Source organism: Oreochromis aureus, linkage group 19 (assembly GCF_013358895.1).
Source record: "Oreochromis aureus strain Israel breed Guangdong linkage group 19, ZZ_aureus, whole genome shotgun sequence".
In the NCBI taxonomy this organism is placed as follows: Eukaryota; Metazoa; Chordata; class Actinopteri; order Cichliformes; family Cichlidae; genus Oreochromis; species Oreochromis aureus.
This window is the reverse complement of record NC_052960.1, coordinates 10345492-10362504: the sequence shown is the minus strand read 5'-3', so window position 1 is coordinate 10362504 and position 17013 is coordinate 10345492. Positions and strand designations below refer to the sequence as shown.

Below are 17013 nucleotides of genomic sequence, written 5' to 3'. Positions count from 1 at the left end.
CCCATTGTAAAGTGTGTCTAGTGCAAGCGGTTGTCAGTAAGTGTGCAGTAATTTTTCAGCAGCACATTCTTTAGAGATTCAGTTTCAGCACAGTCATGGAGTTTGTTGCACATCAAACAACTAATAAAAAATACTTTTTTAAGATATTGAGTTGTGAAAAACTAAAAGTTTCCCAACTTTCGAATTCCTCTACGAAAGTTTCGTAACAACCTCCATGTCTTTTTTATCTTTCAGCTTCTCTATAAATTCCATCACCTTCTTGTGTAACATCTCTCTCTGAAGCAGTCTCAGCCTTTCCATTTCCTCTTGGGCTTTCTGCTGTTGCTTGGCCAGCTCTTTTTCTGATATTGAGTCAATAGTTGCCATCTTTTTCATCTGCATAAGTGACAGGTTGCTCTGGACTTTCCCTTTGTGTCTCACAGAACTTGTGGGTTTAGTGGATGGTGGTGGTGCCGATATAGACCGACCTCGTTCCACGAGTTTAGATCCTTCACAGATGGATTTGCTAGAACGCAATCGCCCAGCAGATGTGTATGTCGCCCTGGAGAAGTTTGCGTCTCCATTTCTTTCATACTCGGTGATTTCTTTTATAGCGATGCTGACTGTAGCTTTTGGTTCACAGACTTGTACCATCACCACCTGTCTTGCTTCATTTAGCAGTTTGTCCCTTCGCTGTTGAAGCATTTTCTGGGCGTATCGGTGCTGTTTATCCAACATGTTTAGCTTACGTTGCAGATCTCGGTCCTCCTTTTGGTTTAGCACTCTTAACACTCTTTGAAGTTCAGGTCTTCTGTAGATGTGATCCACTATATCCAAGAACTAAGGGGAGGAAAGCATTTTCTGAGCTTTTTGTTTTGTTTTTTTTAGATTAAAACCAAAAATATCAGTTTTATTACCTGATTTTTGTGCACTATTCTGAGCACAGTCATACAGGTGTGTTTGGTCCCATGGCAGTCTCACCATCTGTAATATAATAGCCTATTGTAAAGCATGTCTATTGGAGGCTTTGTTGGTGAATTGCAAGTGTGCAGTAATTGTTCATCCGCACATTCCTTTGAGATTCAATTTCCGCACAGTAGCAGGTCTTCTTTCACGTTACACAACTGCTACATAATGACTGTGAAAATACTTTGATTTTGTGCAGTTTTCTCCCTGCTGCTTCATATAATTCACTATTTGGGGTTATGATAAAAAATGAATTGTAAATGTACATTTTGGGAGACAGTTACATTATGAGTTACCATTTGTTTTACTGTTAATAAATACAATCAGAGACTGGTATTAGAATATCCTAAACTGTTGCTTTTATATAAATATTGGTAATTAAAGATGTGGTGCTTTTAGAAATACTGAGCTTATGAATCGTCGCTATTCTGACTGAGAAAGATTTGCTTTGACACAAGTCTTCAGTTGTTACTTTAGCCATTGGATCATCTGCAAATGTGTCATCCTTCTCCAACCATCTTTCTCATCTCCTCGTTCACTATATCTGTGAATCTTATCTGGTCTTCCTCTGACCCTCCTGCCTGGTAGCTCAATGTTATCTTAGGCCTGATGTATCCACTAACCCTCCTGCCAGTTTTTCATTTGGCAAAGATGCTGAATACGCTTCCCGGTGAAACTATCACTATTTAACTGGGCTTGGGACCGGCACTAGGAGTACTCTGGGTTGAGCCATAAAATAAATATATATTGGTCATGATCTCCACTAGCTTTCTATATTTATTGATTAGCTTTTTCTAATATTTTGATAATAATTTGATAATAACTCCTTCAGTCGTTTTAAGCAAAAACATTTTTTTATCATTACTTTAAGTTTTTTAGCATCTTATTTGACAGTAAACTCTGAATCTTTAGGGGGGGGGGGGTTCCCTTTGATTGTTTGATTTGATGATTTGTATAACCTTGGGATTTGTCATCTTCTTGTGGGTGTTTTCAATCAACGAAGAAAAATTGCTTTTTAGTATTCACATTTATAATTGAAAATAACATTTGTAGCCCTTAGATCCACATTAACATGAACATAAGACAAACTATGCTTACAAGAAAATCGCTGTGCTACAGCAGGCAGAAAACGAAAAAGTTGAAAAAAGATCCAACATTACAAAAAATCACTCTATTTTGTTACATTTCTCAGTTTACTTTTATTTGTGTCTGTTAACCATAAAATATTAATTGTATATATTAAGTTATTATAAATGAAAATAGTACGAAGTGTCCTGGTCACATTTTTAAAAAATGGTGTAAATTCTTGCGGTATACCTTTAACAAGCAAAGCCAGCCCCTCTGGAGTTTGGCCCTCCCGCGCCAAAACTGAAAACCAGGCTTGAAGATGGCACAACAAAACTTCCCAAAATGTCACACAGTTACTCCAAAGTTGATCAGCTGTTGACATCGCTGCTTGGTAAGTTTATTCGCTGCAGTGATTTGGCTTCATTTACATTTGCAGAGGAGCTATTCGCTCGTTTTTAGCTGCTTACCTTCACTGCTGCTTCGCTGGTTTTAGTCGCACAGGTCAAACAGCATAATCAATCAGGTTTGTCGATTTACATTATTTAATGAAACAGAATGATTCCGCGGACATAATTCAAAATACTGCAATCTGAAGCGTGTGGGAATGATGCGCATGCGCATTACGGAAAGGGGCATTACAGTATAATGTAAAAGCAGAAAAACCTCATACGTTTACAATAAGGGCTTTTCCGCTTTTTCGCGGTCTCTTCTCCATGTTTTTTCTCTTTGTTCTGCTAAATAGTTTTGATATGTCTTCATCCCCTTGAGTTCCTGGCCTGTATTCAGCATTTGTGGTTTAAACAGTTTTTTCCCCATGTAATTGCTTAGAGATGTAAAACTGTGTTAACAGGAGAGTCAAACTGTTTCTGCAACTTCAGATGCTGACTTTGGCATTAATAACTGCAAAGAGATGAGTTGACTGTTACCAAATGTGAACAGTTAATTTTGATCTCACAAAGGTTTATGCTTGGATATTATTTAAAACATGTAACGACAACAGCCTCGTTCAGAATCCTTAGCCTGGTTTAACCCAGATAACCCTAAACCACAAAACACTGAAGCATTTTTTAATACGTTTAGACACACTGGGTGGAGAAGATCCCTGAGATAACTAATCCGCAAAAGATATTATATGCAAATAAACCAGGTTGGAGGCTTTATTTAGTATAGACCACAGCATTAGTTTACTCTTAAGGTTTTACACCAGACAGAGGAGCTGAAAACCGAGCTGAAGCGTGTTGCCGTTTTAAATATGGAGCACCTAAACAAATCTATGAAAATGCAGATATCAACAAATAACACTTATTTTATAAAATGCGGCTTATTGTTATTATTACTATTACTATTATTATTGTTATTAGTATTATTGTTATCTTTTCTGTAACAACTGGTGCTTTAACATCATAATTTCCTCTTTTGTTTTCCACTCAAATAGCTGTTGCCCCTGCAGAGGTTATCTAATGCATCACGTCCTGCAACCTGGAAGATTTTTACTCAGAAATACGTGCCACAGAGTGAGTGTTTAAACACTAAATTAAAGCCTACATAAAGTTGCTTCAGTTTTACCTGCTGCAGTTTTTCTTGCTGCATTTGTTGCACCACTTGCAGGTCAGAAAGAAAAATGTAGGCCTACTCTACTTTTGTGTTCAAGGTGTGGTCCAAGCATTACGTTAGTGTTGCCAAGATGATGCGTGCAGTGTGTGTTGATGTACCCGGAGGACCGGAGAATTTGCTGCTGCAGTCTGTTCCCAGACCTAATCCCAAAGCAGGAGAAGTCCTGATTAAAGTTCATGCAGCTGCCCTCAACAGAGCAGACCTGTTACAGGTAGAGTATATTATAGCCAAAAGAGCATAACACAGTGCTATTGTCTCCTGTAAATCTCATAGCCTGCTTTCAGTCTTCTGTGACTCACTGTATTCTGAATTATATCTAAATTTGCATAAAACTGGCCTAAGAATAGTTATCTTGTGTTTTCCACAGAGACGAGGGCTGTACCCTCCTCCTGCCGGCGAGAGTGACATCATAGGCCTGGAGGTAGCTGGTACTATCCACACCTTGGGTCCAGGGGTGAAAAAGCAATGGAAACCAGATGACCGGGTCATGGCTTTGCTGTGTGGAGGAGGATATGCAGAATATGTTTCTGTGCCCGAGGAGCTTCTCATGCCCGTTCCCTCTAATCTCACAATGTGTCAGGCTGCTGCAATCCCAGAGGCCTGGCTCACTGCTTTCCAATTGCTGGATTTTGTTGGTATAACAAACATTTCTGTGTCTCTTTGTTTTTCTTCATTTGTATATGTTTTATGGATAAAGATTAGACAACTGAGTTATTCAATTAGTCACATTTATTTCTATTTGACTTTCTTTAATTAACAAGAGGCCAAAGTCAGATTTGGTGCAAATTATATACTTGCCATCTGTCTTCTCTGCTCCAGCTCAGATGAAGGAGGGTGAGGTGGTGCTGGTTCACGCTGGAGGCAGCGGAGTTGGAACAGCGGCTGTTCAGCTAGTTCGTCTGTTTCGGGGTGTCCCCATTGTCACTGCGGGGAGCCCAGAAAAACTGAAGCTGGCTGAGAAACTGGGTGCTGTAGTTGGATTCAACTACAAAGAGGAGAGCTTTGCACAGGGAGTGCATGACTTCACTGGAGGTGAATTATGGAAAATGACATGCAGTTCATTTTGCTGCAGGCGACAGTGCAGTGTCTCTGCTGATAATCCCTAATGATAGCATTGTTTTTGCATACTTCAGATTGCTATCAAATGTTTTGCCTTTGTTTCACAGGTTTCATATTCGAGTTAAATGTTTCCAACCACTGTAGCAATCAGGGCTTAATGCTACACAGCTCTTCTATAGCTTTCTAATAAATACACATCAAAGAGCTTTGGTAACCAACTCCAAAAAATCCACCGTCAATACTGAAGAATCAAGTCAAAACACATTGGTTTAATTTCATGGTTTCAGGTTTTTTGTAATTTTAGTTAAATATTTTTTTAATTTAATCTGTCACAGTGTATTTGTTTAGAGCAGGGGTCAAGCATAAGACTCGAAGGCGAGAATCGGCCAGCCAAAGAGTCCAATCGAGGTCACTGGAAAATGCAAAGGAGGGTATAGAGCAGGTGTGGGCAATTCCAGGCCCCGAGGGCCGGTGTCCCTGCAGGTTTTAGATCTCACCTTGGGTCAACACACCTGAATCACATGATTAGTTCGTTACCAGGCCTCTGGAGAACATCAGGACATGTTGAGGAGATAATTTAGCCATTTAAATCAGCTGTGTTGGTTCAAGGACACATGTAAAACCTGCAGGGACACCGGCCCTCGGTGCCCACCCCTGGTATAGAGCACAGGTGTCGAACTCCAGGCCTCGAGGGCCAGTGTCCTGCAGGTTTTAGATGTGTCCTTGATCCAACACAGCTGATACAAATTGCTAAATGACCTCCTCAGCATGTCTTGAAGTTCTCCAGAGGTCTGGTAATGAACTAATGATGTGATTCAGGTGTGTTGACCAAGGGTGAGATCTAAAACCTGCAGGACACCGGCCCTCGAGGCCTGGAGTTTGACACCTGTGGTATAGAGATTGGAGTTCTCAGTGTCTTTTCATAACATTTACAACTTTTCCTACTGATACAAACCTCCCACACAGTCATTCATACTGCACTAATGTAGTAAAGTAGCAGATAAACAGCAGAAGGATAGAATAGTTCCTGTATTTTCACTCTCCACTGAAGAAATGTAGTCTTCATTGGTCTTGTTTAGCCTAGCTAACCTACACCATAAAACACTGAAGTACTTTTGAATACATTTGAACACAATGGGTGGAAAAGGTCACTGAAATAACAAATCTGCATAAGAGGATATGATATGCAAATAAACTGGGTTAAAGGCTTTATTCAGTATAGACCAGAGCATTAGTTTACTCCTAAACTTTTACACTAGACATGGAGTCAAAGTGGGCTGTGGTGGGCCATGATGTAAAATAAGATTAGCATCTCTGGTTTGGAAAAGGGGCATTCATCTGCAATTGTAAAATCTCTCATTTCACAGGCAAGGGAGCAAATGTGATCCTTGATTGCATCGGTGGGCGCAACTGGGAGTCAAATGTGAGCTCTTTGGCCATCGATGGCAGGTGGGTGCTGTACGGCACCATGGGAGGGAGGGCGGTAGAGGGAGATCTGCTGGGCAAACTGCTCTCCAAGCGAGGCCACTTGCTCACTAGTCTCCTCCGCTCTCGCAGCCTTCAGGTAAGAATTGAAAACAGAAGTGGCACAACAGCTGTTTCTTCATCTCTGTGCTGACTCATGACAGTGTCGCTTTCCTCTTCTGGGTCTGGTTTGCCAAAATGAGGCAACTTGCTTGTGTTACTTTTCAGACATCTCTTGTAATGTATATGTTTGGAACTGGACCTGATATGTACTTTGCATTTTCCTTTCACAGTACAAAGCTGACCTGGTGAAAGCTTTTACAGGCAGGGTGTTGCCATATTTCTCAGACCAGCCTGCCACCCTGAGGCCAGTGATTGACAGCACATTTAGCCTGGATGACATTGCAGAGGCTCATAAGCACATGGAAGCTAACAGAAACATGGGGAAGATTGTCATCAGTGTGATTCCACAGATTGAGCAAACACAGTGATGAATTCATACTGTAATAGAAACGCACTGGCTTTGAAATTTCCCCAAATACTGAAACCCACTGTCATTGTAAACTTTTCTTTTGTTATGAATAGTCATAATTTACTAATAATAGACCAAATCATTGTTTTTCATTTTCTGTTGTAGTTTTGTTACGATTGCGTCCCGTGTTACTGTTCTTTTTCTATCCCCTATTCATTGAGGTGAGTTTTCTCCTGTGGTGGTATTACTCACAATTTTCTACTAGCAGCATAGAAATGACAGAAATATGCATTTCAATGCATGATCAATGTTTATAATAGTTAACTAAAAAGTTAATTCAGGAAAAAAGGAAAACTAACTCACAAAACTAGAAAAACATAGACAGTAAATGTTATAAGTTTTAATCTTTGCCAGTTTAGATACATTTTATTATCACAGCCTGCCTGATGAAATTTTGTTGCATTTGCTTATTGAGACTTGGGATGTCTACATGATTGTGAGTCACCTGACATTTGTACTGTAAAAATACCTGTTTTGATTTTCCTAAATTTTGCCCCTGATAATAATCCTCAGGGGTCACCACAGCAGATCATCTCACCTTATCTATTCTCTTCTGCCACACCAACCCTCTGCATATCCTCCCACAGTACATCCACGTACCTCCTCTGTGGTCTTCCACTTTTTCTCCTACCTGGAAGCTTCATACTCAGCATCCTTTGTCCAGAATAAATCCACTATCACTCCACTGCACATGTCCAAACCATTTATGTCTTGTTTGTACTGATTTTTATTCCTCGTCTCTCCAGGGCATATCGCCACCTTTCTTAACTCTTCTTCATCTGCTCCCTACATTCGCAAAAGATCACAATGTTGTTTGCAAACATTATATACTCCAGGAAGATTCCTGGCTGACCTCATCAGATCACAGATCCAAACTAGAAGGGGTCGAGATGTTTCTTGATGCAATCCCACGCCCACTTTCAACACATATCTATCACTACTACCTCAGTGTTATCATACATTTCGTGCACCACTCTTACACACTTCTCTGCCTCGCTATACTTATAATAATAAAACGTGATTTGAAACTGTATTGGAAAGAAAAAAATCGAATAAATAATAATTAAAAAAATAAAACTAAATAGAAAAATAGCAAACTATAATAACTGTCAGGGTCTTCAAATTTTATGTGAGCTGGATCTTATATTAATAAATTTAAAAAAAAAAATCGGAAAGGATTTAGAGACGACTTTCTAGGCGATGCTGATTGGTTGTGTACTTGTTTAAATAAAGTTCTTTAAATTGCAAAAAAAAAAAAATGTTCTCAAACTTCCGGCTTCTGTGTTGCGGCTCCTTTCACAACTTCCCTCCGGGTCATGAGGAGACACAGTTAACATAAAAAAAGGTCGTGTAACTGAGTTATTTTAATGAATAAATATTAAATTAGTCAACGGACAACTTTCGGACTCTATGATTCGACGGAAAACAGCGAATATCTTTATTTATCTGGTAAGTAAGACTGAGCATGTTCCTCAAGCCGCCCTGCTAAACGTATCTGCGTCAGCTAGCAGTCTGAACCCGCAGGTGTTCACGTGAAATTTAGCAAAACTAGTTGAATGTAAGAGCTAAACTAATGTTTTTATGAGTGAGCTGTAGTTATACAGCCAGTCGTGTTAAAAGCTGATTCGTGTGAATGAATTGTTGACCTATAATCGGTCAAACATGTCTCTCATGAATATCAAGCCATTTTGAACCAGAAGTAACATTTCTGTCACAAGTTAGTAGCTGCAGTCTGTGTTTGGGTAAAGTGAGGCTTATGTCCTTTATTTATCAAGCTAATAAGTTTTATTGACGTTAAAAATGTCAATTTCAAGACAAATTTAGCCAGTAGGGTAGCTAAATTTGCCACAAATATAACATAACAGCTCTACAAAGATATTTTAACGCGCTAAAAGAACTAGGTTGATTATAATGTAGAGTACAAATGGGTGCAATGATGCATTCATAGGGACGCTTGCAAAACAAGTCAATTCTTTATTTTATATACAATCCCTTAGTAAATCTTGTAGACTACAACCAGTTAAACAAATCAAACAAGGATATTAGGCATTAAAACACATGCAGACGTCAACAAGCAGTGTTTGGCATACATATTGTGACCAGTGGTTCTACATAAATCTTTAGGGGTGGTAGGGTAACTAAAACCAAAAGCCGATTCACTGAATTTAAAGAATTATATTTTGCTGCTAAGGTGCACGGGCTAATCAAAAAACATGTCAGTATGTAAGTTAAGGGGTGCTGAAATGCATTTGTTGTTCTTCAAAGAGGCTGGCTGACCTTTTCAATTGAAAAGGTAAATGTGAAGGCGTATGATGTCCTCTTAAGGAACAAAACATCCCCAGCAAATAGGCCTATTTAGGTTTATTAGCAATAAACAAGAGTTGTAAACCAGAGTAATTACATGTGTTAAACCACTTTAGCTAACTGCTGGTATGAGGAACTTTTGTATTTAAACTTGATCCTACTTTCTGTTTTGAGTTTTATTTGGATATATGAATGTATGTGGGGTTTGCATGTTGTCCCCATTCTCCCAGAGAACCCCACCTTTCACCCACAGTCCAAAGACGTGCAGGTTAGGCTAAATTAGGTTAATTGTACAAATGTATGCAAGTAATACGCTTACTTTCTGTGATAAGAAGTACTTCTTCAACCACAGCAATAAACATGAATTAGAACCCCTTACAGTATCTGAATAGTGTGCTGCTGCGTTCACTTGCACTGGGACAATGCAGATTAATGATATACTGAATGATGTCCTTGATGAGCGTGCTGTCCATCAGAACTTCCAGATATGTTCTTTTTTCCCCTTCAAACTTCTTTATTTCAACTAAACTTTTGAGCCCTTGAAGTTACTTTCCTGATCTGTCTGCATTGTACCTGTCAGAAAAGGGTGGAATTGTTTACGTTTTTTTATGTCACAGAAAACACATCCTGAAACATGGAGGATCCAAACAGACCACAGAGGAAAATGTCAACAACAGGAGAGAGTTTGTACAAGTTGCTGGGAGTGGAGAAGGGAGCGTCTCCTGACGAATTGAAAAGAGCCTACAGGTGTGATTATCTCTTTCACTTCTATTCACTAGCATGTTCAGTCATTTTCACAGATTTGTGCATCCACATTGAAACAGCCGAAAAGGCTTACGTTCCAGTACTGCGCATGCATGAAACGCAAGAAGATTCGACCTGCCTCATTTCTGTCTGCTGTTTATTTACTTTCTGGCTCTTTGAAACGTCGCAGCAAAATGTGGAGGAAAAGCACCGACTTTTTTAAATGGACTAACAATGAGGTGGAATTGGAGTTGCGAGTAACACAAAAGTACAAAGTTGCAAAAGCGAGTGAGAATTAAAGAATTTGAAGAAAAGCTATCTGAAGCATGTACAGACTGATATTAATCTTTAATAGGGCTGTCAAAATTGAGAGCAAACAAAACAACTGCTGTATAATGCCCTCCGCTATCTTAGTTTAATTGGTCACATGACTGCATCACATGACTAAAATGTGTCATCTTTTTCAAAAAGTCTGTTTTTCCTGTCAACACTGCAACACGAAAGCACCGTTTTCAAGTGTGTGTGTGTATGTGTCTGTCTGTCTGTTATTGCACATGTCAGAAGTACAAGACAACGAAATGCAGTTTGCATCCATCCATCCATCCACAAGTGCTTTAGCCATGATATAGATATATTACAATACACATAGATAGATAGATAGATAGATAGATAGATAGATAGATAGATAGATAGATAGATATCTAACTTCCAGCTGATTACATTGTCAGTCCTAACAAATCATTTAAGGCAAGAAAAGGAGTCTGAATTCTAACCCTCATTTCTTTGTTTTTTTTAAATTTCTCTTTTGACCAGGAAAATGGCCTTAAGGTATCACCCTGATAAGAACCCAGACAACCCCGAAGCAGCTGAGAAGTTCAAGGAGATCAATAATGCCCACTCCATCCTCACTGATGTGGACAAGCGTGGCATCTACGACCAATATGGATCCATGGGCCTCTCTGTGGCCGAGCAGTTTGGGGAGGAGGGAGTCAAATATTACTTTCTCATGTCCAAGTGCTGGTTCAAGGTGAGAAGCAATGGGATGTAGTTTTAAAGGTGAAAACAGAGTATGATGTTGTTTGTACTGGTAGTAGGTGAATTATGCAGAAATTTAAACGCCAAACCAGAGCATGCCGCAATGTGTGAAAAACTCTCCTAATACTCACATTGGTTTTCTTTTAGACCCTGTTTGTGTGCTGCACTATTTTCACCTGCTGCTGCTGTTGCTTCTGCTGCTGTTGCTGCTGCGGAAAGTGCAAACCACATGATGAAGAGGACAATTTTGTCTACATGGACCCTGAGGACCTGGAGGCTCAGATCAGAGAACAAGATGCAGGTGAGGAACTATTTTATATTCACTTAAGAATATATACAGTGGAGCAAGGCAGCAGCTTGCATGGAAACAAAGAGCTGGAGCTAGAAAACCAAATGGTGCAGTGTCCAGTTTCTGATTATCAGCATTTTTAAGTTGAAAATGTTTCCTCTAGAAATCTAGGATTAATGATATGGAAATATTAGTTTTTACAGCTTAGTCTGCCTTTTTTTCACCGATATAGTTAATTATGTCTTTTCCTGTGGAAAGTCTGCACAGGATGGCGTTAACTGGATTCTCTTAGATACAGTCGACAGCCTCTTGAAGTATTTACAGCCCAGTTTTGCTGTACTGATAACATGGGTGTTACTTTATGCTGAGCAGTTGTAAGCCTGCCAGTAATCTTGATCTTAACTGTGCATGTGCAGTAAATCCAGCAGCTAGTTAACTTTGCCAAGAAGAGGAGAGGGGGGGTACATCCTCATTCAGTACAGGACATGTTTAGAAAATGATATAGTCTATAAAAATGAAGTAAACATCTCAGATGAACAACAGCTGATGACATATTACACTGTCATTGTTTCTTTAATAAAAACTAAGCTAAAATGCAGAAGCAGTGTGTGCGTAAACAAAGTACACCCCATGACTCAGTAGCTTGAAGAACCACAGATGGATGGATGACTTCATCAGTCTTTCATAGGGATGCAGGGACTTTGGCCCACTCTTCTTTATAACGTTGCTTTGGTTCATTGAAGTGGAGGCATTTGTTTATGCACAGCTGTCTTAAGGTCCCACCGCAGCATTTTAATCGCGACTTGGGTGTCCCATTGCGACTCGTTGATTTGTTTCTTTTCAGTGGGGTGTGTGGGCATTTACCAAAACTCAGCCCTGAGCATGTTAACTGGGTTGTGGTCTGAACTTTTACTGGGCCTCTGCAGCACTTTTGGTTTTTTTCTCTTTTTTTAAGCTGGTGTGGATTTGCTGCTGTGCTTGCGATCATTGTCCAATTTCATTACCTACTTTGGGCCAAACTTTTAACTGTCAGACAAATGGCCTAACAGTTGACTCTGGAATAATTTGCTATACAAAGGAGTTCATGTTTGACTGAATGGCTGCAAAACGAGCCTAGATCATCACCCCTTCATGGTTTTGTTCTTGAAGCTTTGTGGTTTGTTCAGATGCAACTTTCCAAACCTAAACCATACTGTCACTTTTAATTTTTTTCTCTATTAAACAAGCCATACTTGTTTGGTCTGTTTTTAATTGTTTTCTCTCAAACTTTAACATTTAACATGACAACTGTAGCCTGAAGAATCTCACATACAGCTCTTGGATTTTTTTTTTTGAGTTTTTCTGATCTCTAGGTAAATTTGCTAGGAAGATTGGCAGCTGTCTTGAATGCTTTCCACTTGTGAATAATCTTTCTCGCCGCAGAATGATGGACTTTACATTTTTATTGAAATAGCCTTAATATCCCCCCCACCCCCATCTAATTTTAAGACGTGCTAAATGGCAAAATATTTTTTACTTTTATCCTCATGAAAGCTGCACGTAGAGTGGAAATTAATGAAATGTCACTCTAATCCATTACATCTTGCCCTGATCTCGATGTGTGTAACTGGTGATACTTCACCTCTGAACTCTGTCGTCTTTGTACATTTCAAGCCGAGACAAAAGCAGATGAAGTGATGCCGTTAAGAAGCTGTGTGTTGAATTTTGTTTTACAGCAGACCATCCCGTAATAGTTATTCAGCCAAACTCTAGCGATGCTGCTATCCATTCAGGTAAGGTGTTAATCTGTCTTCAGGTAACGTTCACCTGTTGTCAGCTTCCTGCTGCTGTGTGCTGCTTACCTCAGCTGCTAGATCTTATAGCAGTGTTTCACTGTGGAAGATTTTTTTTTTTTTTTGCTTGCCAATATCTTGTCCACGTATTAAATCCTTAATGTGAAGGATGCAGAGGAAATCCAAAGCTTTTTAAAAAAAATTTTTAATGATCTTACCAGGGTTTTTTGATGATGTGCTGTGTTTGGTTTTTCTCCAAACGTGGTCCTGCGGATTGTGGACAGATGTCTCCACTTTGGTCTCATCTGTCCAGTGGACATTGTTCCAGATGTTTTGTGATTTGTTTAGATGTGACTTTGCAAACCTAATAGCCCCCCGTTTGTCTAATTTTCAGATGTGCTAAAGACGAGATCATTTGTTTTACTCTGATGAAACCTGCATGTAGAGACATAATTAATGAAATTCACTGATGCTGATTCTGTTGCCTAAAAAAAATGTCACTCTAATCCTTTAAATTCTGCCCTGATCTTGATCTCTGTAATTGGTAATACCTAAAACCATCCAACCCCCAAATGCTAGTTACGCTGTTAATTGCAATCTAAGCGGTAAGTGTGTTCGTATACTTTCAAACACTGCTTTTGCATTCTGGCTTATTTCTGTTACATAAACAATGACACATTTCATAGGTCATCTGAGGTTGTATTTCTATCATTTTAAGACGTGCTAAAGGTCAGATTAGTCTTATTATAACACGTGAGACTTGCATGTAGAGTGGCAGTTATGAAATTCACTGATGCTGATGCTGTTGCCTAACAAAATGTCACGCTAATCCTTTAAATTCTGCGCCGATCTCGTTCTCTGTATTCTGTCGTCTTTGTGCATTTCAAGCCAAAACAAAAGAAACTGAAGAGATGTCGTTAAGAAGCCGTGTTGGTTTACCCAGTGTTGTATTTTGTTTTACAGCAGACCATCCCGTAATAGTTATTCAGCCGAACTCTAGCGATGCCAATATGTATTCAGGTAAGTTGTTATTCCTCCTCCAGATAACTTTCACCTGTTGTCAGCTTCCTGCTGCTCTGTGCTGCTTAACTCAGCTGCTAGATCTTACAGCAAAGAATTGATTTAAAGGTTTTTGTGCTGCTTATTTTTTTCTCCTTAGCTGCTGTTTTGTTGTAGCACCAGCTCAGCTCTGTGCTGTATCATCTGTTGTCACTATTGAGAAAGGTTTCAATAAGTGTTTTTCGGTGTTTCTGTCCTAAAGGATTTTGTTTGGTTGGTTTTTTTTAAATTATTTTGTTTGTTTGGTTTTTTTTGGCATTATACCATTTATATGGTTTATTCCCTGCTATAAAAGATCATGACTCAAACTGTAATAATAGTGCTTTGCTTTTTAAATTATCTTGTTTGGTTGTATTCTTTAAAAAAAACAATCATTAAAGTCTCTGTTTGCATGTATAAGCAGATGAATATATGCACAGACACAAGAATAGAGGTGATACAGGGATGCTATTTAAGAAGACAAGTCTCCTTCCTGTGTGCTTGTTTAAAAAATTAAAAATTAAAAAAAATTAAAAAGTGCATATATGAAATCTCCAAATAACGATTGCACAGATTGCCATATAATGATTCGTACAGATTTATAGTTCTGGAGTTTTGGCTGAAAAATTTGTACAAATATGGATTGACATGAAATTTGGTACAGATGGTGTTCACTTAACTTGTTCTCTAGCGCCATCATCTGGTGAAATACCTTAATTTAGCACGCTAACATGCTAAACTAAGGCAGTGAACCCAGTCAGTAACATAACTGCTTTATCTATGTATTTATTTATTTTTAAATGATGAGACTTACTTTCCTTCATGTGTTATTTTTTTGTGAGACATGAGTGGTTTTGTCAACTTGTTGCCTCATTTAAGAACACACCCACACCACACACCTGTTCATCACCTGTTCTTGTTACCTTCTGCAGGGGAGAACACACCGATTGTGATTCAGACTCATGCAGCCAAGGGGGGTTCGGGACCTGGAGAATGAACGAATGTATCAAACACTGAAGTGCAGAAAATGTTTTCATCTCAGAGATTTGTTTGTTTACATGAGTCAAACTGCAATTTATTTGATTGTGCCATAGATATTTTTTTAAAATGTGCTTTTTCTTTGATCCAGTCTCGTATTTATTCATTTTAAATGTTAAATTTCTGAATTTTGGGCGGAGACAAATAACAAAGCCATGCAGATCAAAGCCTCTGAGCTCGGGATAATTGTTTATTTTCCTGCGCACTTTAAACTCACACATTCATATTGAATGTTCTGAATATTCTGAAGGTGCCATGATCAGAGCACGTTTTGGCCCAAGATTCAGAAATTTTCAGATTTTTATTTTTAATATGCCGATTCAGGGGTTTCTGTGGAAGCTTGTTTCCAGCACTGAAAAAGGATTAAAAAAATGCCAAGCGTAAATCAGAATTTTTGGTGTCAGATCTCAAAATTTCGACTCAATAACTCAGGATTTCAACTCAAGTCTCACTTAAAGTTTCACCTAATCAGACGTTTGTGCCAGCAAGTTGAAAGTTTGAGATGGTGACTTGAAATTTCAACTTTACTTTGCCTCGCAGTTTTCAGTGGCTGGGGAAAAAGAACGCTTGTTCGCTCGTACTGCACATAGAAACAGACTGTACGTTAAAGGGTTTCCTGATGTGGCCACAGATCACACACAGATTTATCAAATGACAAAGGTTTAGTTTTAAAATTTTAGTGCTGCCTTAGGTGACACGGTTGCTAGGTTGTGAATAAGTCGTTGAATTTAGTCTTGTGATACTTGAGAGATTTTAAGGAATTACTAAATCGCCTTCTGAGAGTTGGATGAAGACTGTTGATCACATTTGTGTTTGTCCACTTGAAATCTACTAAGGATGGTAATGACTTATGAGTCTTCCTGTAAATGCCATAATTGTAAAACAACAGCTTCAAAATCAAACCAGATTTATATACTTTTAATTAACACAAAAAGTTCGAATTTACTTCAATGGTACGTTTAGAAATTGGTCCTAAATGAGTTACATTTAACTGTGATTGGATGGGCGAGTGCAGTAATGTGTAGAAACCAAAGAAGTCACATGGAGGTTTCTGCTGTAGCGCCCTCTTTGTGTCTGATTTCACCTAGCAACAACCAGCAAGCCCCAGGAACCACTCGCCAACCAGCTGGGGGAGCACACCTTTTTGCAAGCCGCCTCCTCCCTCACTACCTAAAGCAAAAAACCTGTTGGACCAGTGGACCATTGTTTATTCTGTTTGTGCAGAGATAAAACAAAAGAAATGTGTTTCGGACATGTTGATTGATGTTTCCACTTGTGATGTTTTTAACCTTTATGCTTAAGTCCCTTTTGCTCCAGCTCAAGCTTACTTAATTACACACAGGCACAGTGACAATAATCTGTTTTAACTCCTGGAAAGAAAGTGAGCCAGTGTTTTTAAAAGAGGTACAGTTGGTAATTTTTGTCATTGCACGTAAGTAAAAAATAAAAAATAAAAAAATATGCAGAGAGGTGAATAGAAAGTCGTGTGAATTTTTCTACACTTGACACTAAAACCATCGTAGTTTTTTTTTTTTTTTCTTTAGAAAATAAGAACGCAGCTTTCTGATTTATTGCCATTTTGACTTTGTGTATGTCATGATTGTCGTGTAAAGTCAGAGCTATATTTATGATTAGAGGATTTATTACAAATTGAGTATATATTAAGATAAAGGTTCTTTTGTTTAAATGATATTTTTCTATTTTCTCTCGGGGTAAAAATGTTGAGATTGCGCTTCATTTTGATTTCGTTTTATACAAATCTGGATCTAATAATAATATGGATGCTGATTTTTCTGACGATCCTTGACTGCGGTGTAAAAGCCAGCTTGTATACTTTTGTATGCCAATGATTATACTTGACGCAAAAGTGCCTGAATGCAGTTTTTGAATAATTTTACAGAAATGTGTATTTTATGTCATTATCTAAACATTTCCATGTTGGGTTTGTTCTGTCCACTTGACAAATTTCCAACTGTTGGTGTAAATTTGAGTTGCTTCTAAAGCAGTTCATGAAATAAAGTTGAATAATTCAGAAAATGTCATGCGGTTGTCTTATAATTTCACTGGAGTTGGCTCAGTAACCTGCCATTGGCTCCTGCAGTGCTCCACCC

At 38.7% G+C, this 17013-nt stretch overlaps 3 protein-coding genes across 7 annotated transcripts; 2 read left to right on the top strand and 1 right to left on the bottom strand.

Annotated features, from left to right (window-relative positions):
• Nucleotides 1-15: 15 nt before the first annotated feature.
• Nucleotides 16-2607, bottom strand: LOC120434953. Of its 2 annotated transcripts, none has more exons than XM_039603633.1 (3): nt 2481-2607; nt 897-963; nt 16-819 (listed from the first exon to the last, which is right to left on the bottom strand). In XM_039603633.1, exons 2-3 carry the CDS (start codon nt 927-929, stop codon nt 190-192), a joined length of 663 nt encoding a protein of 220 aa, XP_039459567.1. In that variant the 5' UTR covers nt 930-963; nt 2481-2607; the 3' UTR covers nt 16-189. The 2 variants fall into 2 exon arrangements, with proteins under 2 accessions (XP_039459567.1, XP_039459568.1); XM_039603634.1 differs by lacking the exon at nt 2481-2607 and adding an exon at nt 2263-2339.
• tp53i3 (tumor protein p53 inducible protein 3) lies at nt 2288-7372 on the top strand. Its single transcript, XM_031736941.2, has 7 exons — nt 2288-2404; nt 3449-3527; nt 3665-3838; nt 3995-4262; nt 4447-4659; nt 6054-6250; nt 6444-7372. Exons 2-7 carry the CDS (start codon nt 3474-3476, stop codon nt 6639-6641), a joined length of 1104 nt encoding a protein of 367 aa, XP_031592801.1. The 5' UTR covers nt 2288-2404; nt 3449-3473; the 3' UTR covers nt 6642-7372.
• A 568-nt stretch (nt 7373-7940) lies between these two features.
• Nucleotides 7941-16939, top strand: dnajc5gb (DnaJ (Hsp40) homolog, subfamily C, member 5 gamma b). 4 transcript variants are annotated; one of them, XM_039603635.1, is made up of 7 exons: nt 7941-8131; nt 9604-9733; nt 10544-10757; nt 10913-11066; nt 12773-12826; nt 13790-13846; nt 14797-16939. In XM_039603635.1, the coding sequence occupies exons 2-7, from the start codon at nt 9621-9623 to the stop codon at nt 14859-14861; spliced, it is 657 nt and encodes a 218-aa protein (XP_039459569.1). In that variant the 5' UTR covers nt 7941-8131; nt 9604-9620; the 3' UTR covers nt 14862-16939. The 4 variants fall into 4 exon arrangements, with proteins under 4 accessions (XP_039459569.1, XP_031592845.1, XP_031592844.1 ...); XM_031736985.2 differs by having other exon boundaries at nt 7943-8131; nt 12770-12826; nt 13793-13846; XM_031736984.2 differs by having other exon boundaries at nt 7943-8131; nt 12770-12826.
• The last annotated feature ends 74 nt before the right edge of the window (nt 16940-17013 follow it).

Coding starts and splice junctions, on each gene's coding strand:
- LOC120434953 (XM_039603633.1), bottom strand. CDS start 929: ATGACTGTGCTCAGAATAGTGCACAAAAATCAG. Junction 820..896: donor GAATAGTGCACAAAAATCAG/GTAATAAAACTG, acceptor TCCTCCCCTTAG/TTCTTGGATATAGTGGATCA.
- tp53i3 (XM_031736941.2), top strand. CDS start 3,474: ATGCATCACGTCCTGCAACCTGGAAGATTTTTACTCAGAAATACGTGC. Junction 3,528..3,664: donor TCAGAAATACGTGCCACAGA/GTGAGTGTTTAA, acceptor TTTGTGTTCAAG/GTGTGGTCCAAGCATTACGT. Junction 4,660..6,053: donor AGTGCATGACTTCACTGGAG/GTGAATTATGGA, acceptor CTCATTTCACAG/GCAAGGGAGCAAATGTGATC.
- dnajc5gb (XM_031736984.2), top strand. CDS start 9,621: ATGGAGGATCCAAACAGACCACAGAGGAAAATGTCAACAACAGGAGAG. Junction 11,067..12,769: donor GATCAGAGAACAAGATGCAG/GTGAGGAACTAT, acceptor TTTGTTTTACAG/CAGACCATCCCGTAATAGTT. Junction 13,847..14,796: donor CGATGCCAATATGTATTCAG/GTAAGTTGTTAT, acceptor TACCTTCTGCAG/GGGAGAACACACCGATTGTG.